This window comes from Silurus meridionalis, chromosome 1 (genome assembly GCF_014805685.1).
Source record: "Silurus meridionalis isolate SWU-2019-XX chromosome 1, ASM1480568v1, whole genome shotgun sequence".
Taxonomy (NCBI): domain Eukaryota; kingdom Metazoa; phylum Chordata; class Actinopteri; order Siluriformes; family Siluridae; genus Silurus; species Silurus meridionalis.
In genome coordinates, this window is record NC_060884.1 from 16,379,356 (window position 1) to 16,392,367 (window position 13,012).

General features: G+C 35.5%; 1 protein-coding gene across 2 annotated transcripts in view; it reads left to right on the plus strand.

The window, feature by feature from the left end:
* The window catches only part of si:dkeyp-67f1.2 (uncharacterized protein LOC556106 homolog), an 11,466-nt gene extending 1,801 nt beyond the window's left edge, over positions 1-9,665 (plus strand). The window contains exons 3-13 of one of the 2 annotated variants that reach the window (XM_046858881.1): positions 2,648-2,714; positions 2,813-4,296; positions 4,393-4,603; positions 4,684-4,773; positions 4,874-4,915; positions 5,011-5,116; positions 7,388-7,446; positions 7,566-7,616; positions 7,712-7,787; positions 7,902-8,028; positions 9,386-9,665. In XM_046858881.1, the coding sequence (XP_046714837.1) occupies positions 4,591-4,603; positions 4,684-4,773; positions 4,874-4,915; positions 5,011-5,116; positions 7,388-7,446; positions 7,566-7,616; positions 7,712-7,787; positions 7,902-8,028; positions 9,386-9,472 (651 nt within the window). In that variant the 5' untranslated portion in view covers positions 2,648-2,714; positions 2,813-4,296; positions 4,393-4,590 and the 3' untranslated portion in view covers positions 9,473-9,665. Of the gene's footprint in view, positions 1-2,647; positions 2,715-2,812; positions 4,604-4,683; positions 4,774-4,873; positions 4,916-5,010; positions 5,117-7,387; positions 7,447-7,565; positions 7,617-7,711; positions 7,788-7,901; positions 8,029-9,385 lie in introns of both variants that reach the window. The other variant, XM_046858891.1, reaches the window with a different exon arrangement.
* The last annotated feature ends 3,347 nt before the right edge of the window (positions 9,666-13,012 follow it).

Below are 13,012 nucleotides of genomic sequence, written 5' to 3' on the forward strand. Positions count from 1 at the left end.
CTGGGTTATTTACACTTTTTTGTTGACCAAATAATTCCATTAATGTTCTTCAGTTTAAATGTCTTCAGTGTTAATGTACAATGTTGAAAATGGTCAAAATAAAGAAGAAACACTAGCATATATGTGTGTGTGTGTGTGTGTGTGTGTGTGTGTGTGTACATTTTATATATATATATATATATATATATATATATATATATATATATATATATATATATATATATATATACATACATACAAACGATTCCAAAAAAGTTAGGACACTGTACAAATGTTGTAATTGATGCAGTATGTGGTCTGGCATTGTCATGTTGGAAGATGCAAGGTCTTCCCTGAAAAAGACGACATCTGGATGGGAGCATATGTTGTTCTAGAACTTGGATATACCTTTCAGCATTGATGGTGCCTTTCCAGATGTGTAAGCTGCCCATGCCACACGCACTCATGCAACCCCATACCATCAGAGATGCAGGCTTCTGAACTGAGCGCTGATAAAAACTTGGGTTGTCCTTATCCTCTTTAGTCCAGATGACATGGTGTCCCAGTTTTCCAAAAAAGATTTGTCTGACCACAGAACAGTTTTCCATTTTGCCACAAATGCCTGCGCTTCTGGATCATGTTTGGATATGGCTTCTTTTTTTACCTATAGAGTTTTAGCCGGCAACGGCGAATGGCACAGTGGATTGTGTTTTCTGACAATGTTTTCTGGAAGTATTCCTGAGCCCATGTTGTGATTTCCATTACAGTAGCATTCCTGTATGTGATGCAATTTTACTCTGCTCATCTTGACTTTTAAGAGACACTGCAACTACCCAATCATGTTGCCAATTGACCTAATAAGTTGCAAATTGGTCCTCCAGCTGTTCCTTATATGTACATTTGACTTTTCCGGCCTCTTATTGCTACCTGTCCCAACTTTTTTGGAATGTGATGCTCTTATGAAATCCAAAATGAGGCAATATTTGGCATGACATTTTAAAATGTCTCACTTTCAACATTTGATATGTTATCTATATTCTATTGTGAATAAAATATAAGTTTTGTAATATGTAATATAAAAAATGAGATTTGTAAATTATTGCATTCCTTTTTTATTCACAATTTGTACAGTGTCCCAACTTTTTTGGAAAATATATTAGGGGTATAACGGTACACGTATTAAAACAATTTTGTTACAATGAAATCCTTTTTACGTTCTAAACATTGTTAAAATCTGAGTTTCCTCAGCAACTTATAAAGTGGCGGACTGCAAGTTAGTTTAGTCTCCGCTTTGCCTTGCACAAAAAAAAATAGAAAAACAAAATTGTATTTCTAGAATATTACTACAATGCTAGAGGTATAAATAAGAATCTACAGTTAGTGTAGTGTCACTGTTTCACTATTCCCCTACCGGAAATAATATTTGTTTGCATATGCATGAAAACGTTAAAGAATCCATTTCACTAGCGATAGCCAATAACCAGGAAGTGTCTAGCGGCTCAGTCTAGCAATATGGATTTAATATTCAATATGTTTTATTTGTCACAAACATAGTTATATGCAGGAAACAGTTTGCAGTGAAATAAATAGGTGAAAAAAATCAACATCTTGAATCTTGCATCCATAGTGCTAGTGTTAGTCGTACTTCCTGGTTGGGCCAAGAAAAACTAAGGTACGTACCGAACCGTGAATTCAGTGTACCGTTACACCTCTATGGTATACAGTATCTTACAAAAATTAGTTCATCGCTCACATTTCAGCCACCATTTTAGTTTATCTTGTCGAGGGACAATAGAATAGAAATAAAACTTGGTATATTTTAAAGTAGTCAGTGTGCAGTTTGTATAGCAGTACAGATTTACTGTCCTCCAAAAATAACTCAACACACAGCCATTATTGTCTAAATAACTGCCAACAAAAGTAAGTACACCCTAAATAATAACAGCTGTACATGTGATTACAATTCTCTCATACTGACTACCTCATGGCAAAGACTCTCTGAGGATTTGAGAATTAGAATTGTTGCTCTCCCCAAAGATGGCCAAGGCTATAAGGGGATCGGTAACACCCTAACACTGAGTTACAGTACAGTGGGCAGGGTCATACTCGGAATAGGTCTCGCAAGGTTCGATCAAAGAAGTTGAGTCCTCGTGTTGTGCGTCAGGTGCAGAAGTCTCTATTGCTTTAGGGTAGAGACCTGCACGGGAAAGATTTGTCAGTCCCGCTCCCACGAAAAATAGGTTATTTTCTCCCACTCCCGCCCACAATTTTTACGTTTTCTCACACTCCGCCACGCAAAAGCCTGCAGGTAGTAAGTAGTTTTATTTTCAATGCACTGACTGCTTCTTCCTACTTCTTACTTAGGGTGTACTCACTTTGGTTGCCAGCTATTTTGACAATGATAGCTGTATGTTGAGTTATTTTCAGAGGACACTGCTACTGCTATATAAACTGCACATTGACTCATCTAAAATATAAGTTTCATTTCTATAGTATTGTCCATTACAAAAATGGTTGCTGAAATTTGAGGGGTGTACTCGCTTTTGTGAGATACTGTATATATGCCCTAAAATAGTTGTCTCTATTTATGCATACTGAAATAACGGCTGTATTTTTGCATGTTGAACCTGTATGTACTACATGTTAACTGATCTTTTTAAAATGGCAGTGATGCCACATACAGGTATTCTGTGTTGAGGCAGATGGAGGAGCAGAGACAGGAGGAATCTGATGAGGTACACAATTACACTGTTTTACTGATTCAGATCAGGAGGAACTAAAGAGAGTTCTACTCCACATGCTAATTCTATGTCTCTGTGTTTATTTCTCTCAGGAGCTTTTGGAGTGAAACCAGGCATGGGGTGTTTTATTATTTTTTATTATTATTATTATTATTATTGAGATTTTCTCCATAAACGGTTTGTCCTTTTCAGCCGTGACTTCCTTCTGTCCTTAGTTTTAATGCCAAAACTATTATAGACTTCAAAAGGTCATATGGTTCTGGTAAACTGTAAACTCTGTAGCTGTAAATGGTGAGATGATTTATTAAGTCTGTCGTCAGCATCCATTCTAAAGCAACCGTAACATTAGAATCTATTACTATTACTTTTATTGTTATTATTATGATGATGATGATGATGATGATATTACATGAAACTAAAGCCCACTTTTTTGCTGTTACTTTAAGAATTTGGGATTGAGCAAACCGCAGAAACAATTTAACTTGAACCTAATGTTTTCTACAGGTGGAAAGTTCAGGAATAAAAAAATGTGTCACTGATAAATAGTCAAAATGTAACTGTACATCTTTAAAGATCTCTAATATTTGAATAGTTGAATCATGTTTAAAATGATCCCTGGCTGCAAAAGCTTTGAGAACTCCTGCTGCTCAGTATAATCACAATAATAAATTGGCTTGATCACATTATTATTTTTTATTATTGTTTATTACCTCAGATTTTTAAGGAAGCTAATGCTGATGGTTTTTCTTTCTTTATTTTTTTTTTCTGTGTTGTGTATTTACTATTATTTTGCATTGTTCTGTCTCTATTCACAACCAAGATTTATGGACATTGTCTTATCAGGTGTCTTTATTTTTTGGTTTTTGCACAAACTTGTTTTAGGTAAAGATTTTGCATTTTGTCACTTTTCCTAACTGTGTAAACAGGCTGCTGTATGTCTTTGCTCCTCCAGTATTCTTATCCTTTAATATTAATTGTTAATTGAGATCCTGTATGGTTAGATAACTTACATATGATTCTTTCTGTATTACTTTTGTCATTGTGTTTGTTTTATTATGTTTTACTAAGAATGTGAGTGTAGATTTAATGATGCTAGAATCGTATTGACTAATGTGCTATTGCTATAGATTGTATTAGATTGTTTATGTACATCTGAAACACTGAAAACTTTTATGACTTGAATATCAAATGTATAAACTCAGTAATGGCTGAGAATACTCAAGATTAAAGTTATTTGAAACCACATTGTTTATTTAAATGTTTAGTTAATCCAGTCTAATTAAATACAACTGCTGTATTTAATGATGGTTGTTTATATACCGAGGCGGAACCGCCGGGAGCGTTGCCACCTCACAGCTCCAGGGTCCTGGATACAATTCTGTTTGTAGGGTTTTTTCACATGCTGTTCCTGTGTTTCCATAGGTTTCATTTGGTTTCCTCCCACCTCCCAGAACAGTTTTAGCAGATGGATTGGCTGAGATATATTACCCCTAGGTTTCATTTAATGTGTGTGAATCAGAATAGGGATTTCCAGCCACTGCATCCCTGGTCAGGATAAAGCAGTTCCTTCAAGTGGGTGAGAATGTTTGTATAGTACATAGATTTAAATATTAAATGATACTATATGTGAATGCAATTTAAATAACTAGACGAATGACTACAAATTTGGCAGTTGGATCTCATGGACATGAAAAGACTCAAAACAAACAGTGGAGAAAAAGACCTGTTTGAGTTCAGGGTGTGTAACTTTTATGGTAGCTCCTAGTCTTATTGGTTTCTTATACTCGGACTTGTTGAAACGGCTCCATTCTGCAGGAAGCCCAGGTTTCCGAAATATGATATTTTTAAAGTAGTATTGAAGAGACCCAAGATGAAATATCAAGGTAAGGATCCTGTAACTTCTCTGGTTATTTAAGCTTTTGCTGCAGAAGCTTGTCGAAATCATCTTTTTGTATGTTTTCAGATTTGGCTTTTGCTGTCACTTTTGTAGTCATCATAGTCTTAGTATGGGACTTCTTTTATAAGGACACATTTGTTCAAGTGGGAGTGAAATGTTCGTATGTCACACACATCACACTTTTGGCTTATTGATTATTTTACAGAGATATTTTACAGTGTTTTCTTTCCCCTCTAAAACCTGCCTCTTCATTCAGGGGTGCACAAAATCGAAACTTCATCAGACTGTGTTTCTCTAGGTGAGCTCTCTTGTAATGTAGCTCCCTGGTTTCCATGCATAATGCCAGTGTGTTTGCATGTCGCTTTAACAATGTTTTGTTTGAGCTTCATCCAGGCTGCTGTCCACATGACCACCAGTGCCCTGCAGACCACTTCCCCTTTTTTCTGCGCAGTGGGGCTGGCAATATTGTCGGGCCAAAGATCTGCTTTAACAACCAGATGTATGTATTACGATTGTATGTTCCTTAATGGCATGTGCTGTATGATTGTAATTTATATATATAATTAAGTGCAAAAGAATACTGTTACGACTTCTTTTTATACGTCTAGGGTTGAAGCTGTAACATTCATATTGTGATCCATTCTGTGAATAGGCCAGGGAAAAGGACACGTAAACCAAGTATAATATAAAAGGATTTATTCAAACAAGGAGGAACAGGAGGGAATGGCAAAGTATATACAATATTTACACTAATCAAAAACCAAAGCATAATAAATAATCCCACAGGAGAGAGAGGCGGAGAGTGGCGCTAAAGAAAAGAACAATAAAACCAACCCAACTATCTCAGTAATAAACCACTAACCTAACTCCAAACAAAACAGTTTTCCGGCACCTCTACACGCCCTAGCTTACCTACTCTAAACTAACAAAAATACAGAAGTAGCGCACACTCCTAGCTAGTGTCTCTATACATAGTATCATCTACGTGTTGCAAGATGTAAGTCACGTGACATACTACCTGCCCAACACTCCTGGGGAAAACAAGGGTTGTTGTCAGGATATAATCACTCACAAAAACAAACAAGATACCAACATTAAATCAACGATGTTGATTTGTAAATCAATGTTGTACAAACCCAAGTCAACAGGGGAAAATATAAGAAACCAACAATGCGAAAACAAATGGTGCTCATGGTGCACTCTCCAACGTTCCTGCAGTGCTCTTTTTAAACTCCAGCAGTTGACCGGATTGGCCACAGGTGCAGTCAGGTCACACACGTTGATTAACTCCCTAGCCAATAGCAGTCCAAAGAGGGCGGAACCTTGAGAAATTGACAGGAAGGTGAACCAATAGAGAAAGACAATCACCCACACACATGAACATCCAGTGGGACGTAACAAATACAATTATAAATTTACTTCTATCGGAATGTGTTTAGGGAACAAATATATATGCTATGATATTGGCAATGATTTCAAATGTGACAGTTCCCTGTAAAAAAATAATTCCACTACCCCTAAATAGACAATGAATATCAATATGGCTCGTTTGCTTATATTTTCCCTTCAATAACTACTTGTGTATCTGGTGAACATCTTTTGGATAGATTATGGTTTCATGCTCTACCCCACATCACTATTTTTGCCATACCAGTAGGTCCACCCAGTGTCATGTAAACTTTTCTCTTTTGAAACATCAAATTTTGCCATATCAGAATGCCAATTATCTTACCTGCTCCTTTTGAATTGACACTCCAGAAATTAAATTCAATATATTTTATGGCATGATGTATTAAGTGTTTAGATATTGTCTAAAAACAAAATGATCTAAAAACACTGATAAATATTCACCTTATTGTTTGTGCAGCAGTTACAGATAGGTGTTGTTTCAGATGTCTATACTTTGCTGAGATTTACATTTGACATTCTAAATAGAAATTTGAAACTGGAATTATGGAATCTGGGCTTTGAATCATCCATTTAAAAACACAAACCTTGTTTTTTTTTTTTTTTTGTTGGGTTTTTTTAAAGCCATTATAGTATTTGCCCTGTGCTTTTCCTTATTGTCCTGTTGGATCATATATTTTTCACCCTAAATGCAGATGTCCAGCTGACTGGAACCAGTTCTGCAACAATTTACATATATTTGGTTCAATCCATTATATTTTCCATTTCCATAAAATCCTTTTTCTTACAAGGGCTTTCTTAGAACTGATTTCTTTCTGGTCATAGAGACTGGATGTGTGAAGAGCTGAAGATTTTTTATCCAGTAAACTCTGTAACCACATTCGTGTGGTGGCTGAGCATTTCCTTGAGAATTTTTCTTCTTGCCTAAATACTCAATTCAGCCTTGGTTGTGCCTGGATTTCACAGTGAAAAGGCTCAAAGCTTTGCCTATGCATTTATAACCTTCACTTGCCTTTTTTTTTTTTCCTAACAACTTCATCTCACAGTTTCGTGGGCAGTTACTTGCTCCTGCTCTGCTGTTTTAGCTTCAAGACCTCCTAAAGTCAGTCATATTTATTGCACAGGCATTGAGCAAGTGGGTTTAAAATGAACACAGGTTTACCTTTTTCAACATATGTATGACTAGAGATTAATTTGAAAAGGGTTTTCACTAAATTAGATTGCTAAAAGAAAAGCAGTGAATATACTTATCAATAATAATTTATTTATAACAAACAAAATACAGGTACATATAACACACAGAATGGTCAAGGATACAAACATATGCAATCAGCTATATGTCAATTTTTGTATTGTTTTCCAGTATCATGTCAGGAGCACAAAACAATGTTGGTTTGGGAGTGAACGTCGCAATAGTGGCTGGTGAGTTTATAGATGTGAGCTTGATGATATGTGTAAGAGGTGCTTGTTGAATAATAAGAATATTTACTTAGGTATAATAATTATCATCATTATTTTAGCATTGTCTGTTTTTTTTGCAGGTGAAACTGGGAACATATTGAAGAGTGATTATTTTAAGATCCACTCTGATGGTATGTTTGCTGTGTCTACATGTTCTTGAAAAAATGTAGAATACCACAATAATAATTAGTACACATTGTTTTTATTACTGTCACTACTGTTGCAGAATTGCTTGACTTTCTAAAGACAGTAAAAGAAGGAAATATAGTTTTAGTAGCCTCATATGAAGACCCTGCAGCACAGTGAGTATTACACTAAACACAGCCCACTACATTCAGATGCACAATAACACACAAGTTGATGTGCTTTTCAGCAATATGATCTTTGTGGTTATGTCGCCTCGCCCTGTGCTGCAGGTTGACAGATGAAGTCAGAGAGCTGTTTGCTGGAATGGGCAGCAGTATGGTCCACTCTGTGAAGTACAGGGACAGCTGGGTGTTTGCAGGGGAATGGAGACTAAATTGGGAGAGTCCATTTGAGAAGGTGTGACCCTTCAAGGATCAAATGTTTGGGGCATTTTTGTAACTCAGTACAGGGTTATTTTTGCTTATATGAAGTAAATTGGTTTTTATTTAATTTTGTATTTAGTTTATTTATTTCTTTTTTAATACATTTTATAAACACACTATATGGAAAAGGTTTGTGGACACCTGACCATAAAATCTGTGAGCCCACCCCACATTAAGCCCATTTTCAGTTCATAAATCCTCCAATCTTCTGAGAACATGTTCCAGATTTTGGAGTGTGTTTGTGTAGATTTGCCACAAGGGTGTTAAATTCAGGTTCTGATGAAGCTTAAGGATACCTGATGTGCATGCAGCATTGCAGTTCATTCCAAAGGGTTGAGGTCAGAGCTTGACTCAAGATCTTCCACTCCAGCCCGTGTAAACCATATCTTTATGGAGCCGTCTTGTTGTACAGGAGCATTTGGGTCTCCTAGATCATGTGAAGTAATGAAATGCTAATTCACCAAAAGACATCCTGCACAATTGTGTGCCTCAAACTTTGTTCTAATAACTAATATATATATATATATATATATATATATATATATATATATATATATATATATATATATGGTAACACATTTGTAAATGTGTTTTTTGTAGGGTAGGATAAATTATTTAAAAAAAAAAAAAAAAACAAGATGACAAATTATCTTAATATCTTTATCTTATTTTTATATCAAGCTACAAAAATCACTCAGTAGTGATTTATTAGAGATTGCATTCAGTATTAAACAAGTATAGCTCAAAATACTGAAACTGAAAAAATTACAGCTTGTTTTTATTTCACATACATATTTTAATACATATTTAGATTATATGCATGTATGTATAAAAACAACAAAGAATTCAAATAAATGAACAAAAAAAGTATTTTAATGTATTTAATTCAATTTTTTAATTTTTTTGTGTTAATTCCTATTGCAGGTGGACAATTGTATTTTTTTTATTCATTAATGTGTATAGTTCTCTTAACTATAATAAGTTAGACTTGGTAATGTTCTGCAGTGATCTTATACTCATAATGAAAGCGAATACACTGACAGCGTTTAGAAGCTGTGTAGTGTTTTGCTTTCAGCAGAAATGGGAATGAGATATTAACAGAATTCACATGAGATTACTGTGCATGCTGTTAAAATTGCCCGTGTGCACTGCCCGAAGGTGTTGGCAGTGTAGGAAGCATATTTACAACACGCTGGGCAAATTAATTATTGGACTGGTTATAATTTACTGATTAAAACATGTCGTTTCTTAAGACAAATGTTTTACAGATGGCGAGTAGTGTGTTTTAAAGTTTATCCCAAAAAGTCTGACGTCTTTCTTTAAACGTGCAGCTCATCGTGAATGATAAGAAGACGAATGCATATGGCGATTGGCCAGAGATGGTGGAGCTCAGTGGCTGCTTTCCCAGAAAGGTTTGATCAGCACTAAATGAGCCTGCTGCACCAGCCACCTGGAGACCATTAAAGCACAAAACATTACAACTGTGGGATGTAAATAATGACATTTTTAACGGTTATAAAATGTTCACATATGGATGCCTGTATGTATGCTATACATTGGCCTTCATTTAGTTCTTGATTTGTATCAGAAATAAACCCAAACGAAAACACAGTCCTGAGGCCATCGCTATCTTATTTCTTGTTTGCTCAGATTATTTTACCAAATCTAAAGAGCTCTTGTTCTTTTTTTCCATACTATCATGTAAGTACAGTCATGATTTAGTGCTGTTCTTGTTTTTTGGGCGTGTATTTTTTTGTTTCCTGCAACTGCAGAAGGAACCCTTAAACCCTAAATACTGCAAGCAATCTGGACCAGTATCATTCATCCAGCGCGCGCACACACACACACACACACACACACACACACACACACACGCACTACCTCTGCAAGTTTCCTTTCAGTACACTTCTGTCCTTTTTTTGTGTCAACTTTTACTTTAATTCTTGTAAAAAAAAAAAAAAAAAAAAAGTATTTCGGGAACGACTGAAAAGGCGAATACATAACCACCATTACAATAATGTCATTTGCATTAATGTAATGTGAGATACTTATTGTGATAAAAGCTTCCATTATGAGAAGAAAATGATCTGGAGAAAACCGCCATTCGTATATAAACATTTACTGCATCACGGATTACGCCTGCGGCAATTCACAAATTTATGTAAAAAAATAATAATAATAAATAAAAAATCTAAAACTTTCCAAAATCCATTTGAGAAGTTGGAGTGATGCTGCTGTTCTCTGTCCCATATGTTATCCAACAGCAGATTATAGCCTTCAGCACCTGTGCTCAACCTGTGACCAAGTGATGCCATTCATTTGTTTTTATATTAAATATTCACGAATAAGTGTAAGACGGAATCTGCATAAAGAGCTCATCTCTCTGTCAGAAACACACAGTATAATGTACAGGTTCTAATCAGGTATTATATAATCACTCTTGATTTAGACTGATCAGTTGTGAGATAGATGGAAGCATTTGGACCAAAATCACCTGCTGTTGCAGTGGACAGATGAGGGCTATTATGAAAAGCTTATTCAGCTAAAAAAAAAAAAAAACAACAAAAAAAATCCTATGAAGGCCTCCAGGAGCTACTGGGAGTCCCCCTGGAGAACTGCACATCACTCACAAAAGGTGCTAAACAGCCTAAATATGCAAAGCACGGCCCAAAAAAACCCCCTCATCGGTAACATATTTCATTAATGCTGTTCAACTTCGGGCTGTAAACAGAACTTTTAAAACTGTCAGTTACTTTTGGAGACCGTTGCCAGACATTTGCTAAACATACATGTTGCAATTCACTCCAAATGGTAATAGAAGTTAAAGATTTTTCAAACTAAGTTTAGATTAGAAGAACTTGAATTCTGCTCTCTTTTTCCTCTAATGTCGTGAAAGCACAGGATCCAGTAGCATTTCTTGGCTGTTGTTGGCCTCTAGGAGTTTTTTGTTACACGATTGGTTTCCTGCAACTGCAGATAGACACCTCCTAAACCCCCAATTCTACAATATTGCCATACAGTTGCTAAACATACCTGTTGCAACATACTCAAGATGTGGGTGGGGGTGGGGGGGCTGATCCATTTTAGAATCGATTATTATTCACTAAAATAAACCTGTGTTAGTGATAATGCATAATTCTAATGCAAATTTTCTATTCCACATATCAGAAGAACATAAATAAAAGTAGGTGTGTATGATCTACAGTAAAAGGGAAACGCTAACATCTTTTCTCGCAGTTGGACCAACCCATTTTCTTCAACCAGAAGACAGCACTAAAGTAACCGCTAGTAACTAGACAATGTCTTTCATCAGATTCTGATGATGCGAAGTTCTCTTACTAGAGGTCAGTTGTGAAACTCTTGCACTGTATCTGGATCTGCCTGTGTGCTTTTATCTGATTCTTCTGAGGCTGATGAAAGTGTGGTTGTGAAGTCGTTGCAGAGGTAAAGCCTGAGCTGCACGGGTTTCTTGGGGCGTTTCCCCTCTGTGCAGGAGCTGCTTAGAAGCTTCATACCTTGTAATAGTAATTCTACATGTATCCAATGTAGCAGGACAGGCATGGTTTTTTAAAAATCCTTAACAGGTTCCTTTTTTTTTTTACTTTGTATATTTGACTAGTTTAGTTTTGGTGTCAATCACACTGATATCATTTAGAGATTGTGAGATCCTGTAAGGCATGTTTATTTATGCAGATCGATTTAATTTATTTATGCGTTTAGTAATTAAGAAAACACTATGGATGAAAGGTTTAGACATCTGAGCATTAAACAAATATGTAGCTCTTCCTCAAACTGACAAAGTAAAGTTTAAAGCACACAATAGTCTAGAATGAGTGTGTATGCTGCTTTATTAGACATTCCTTTGACTGCAACTAAGAGGCTCAAACTTCTTAGAAAAAGATTGTACTTCAGCCCCCATCACCCAATATCAGTACCTGATCTGACTAATGCTCTTGTGGATGAATGGGAACTAATCTCGACAGACATGTTTTAAAATCTTTTGAAGTCTAAAGTTTCCTACAGCATAGGGAACACTAAATCTGGAATTGGAAATTAGTACATATGGTTGTGTTGATCAGATGTACACTTCTGGAACATCTGTTTCCGTCACTTACTTCTTTTTATAGCAAGATCTTCTGCTTTAAATAGTGTAAATTTTGTATTAAGGAGCTCTTCCTAAATTGTGTCAAATAATGAATTGTCTTTGTTTTGCTTTAAATCAATCTTGCCATGAATCTTGCTTAGTCTCAGTCTAGATGCTTTTGGCCGCACTCCTCACATTCACCAGAAATTGAACTGGACATTTGCTCAACAATAGTCTCCTATATATATATATATATATATATATATATATATATATATATATATATATATATATATATATGAGTAATTTGCTTCATTGGGTGGTTGCTAGCTAAGCTCAAAAGATCGTTCAGCATCTGCCAGTATTGCACAATAATAAATATAGTATAGCTATTTATCTTTTTAATTTCATCCTGATTAATTGAATAAAAAATGGACCTACCAAACGTTCTTATTTTTGTCTCATGTCCATGTCATTTTCACTCACATATACTAACAACCATTGAATGAGATTTGACAGATATGTTCCTTACGACTATATTCATGGATGATGGATGAGATGTGCCTGTTTGTTGAATATGTTTGAAACACAGGAATGCCTTTCCACCGAATGCCAATTTGGTTGGATGAGTATAGTAAATGTTAGATAGTCTTTATAAGACCTGCTATACAGTTGAAAAGGTTCGCAAGACCTGCACCTTGAAATTATTTTTTAATGTTTTTAGAAATCTGAAAGAAGTCATAAGTGCTTTGGATTTCTGAGCATTTAATCCTATTAACAGTAACAACGATTACAACACTGGTCTCCAGTAACTGATCAATGCATGAATAGGGTATCAACACTGCTCTGGTTGTAAACTAAATATAAGAACTTA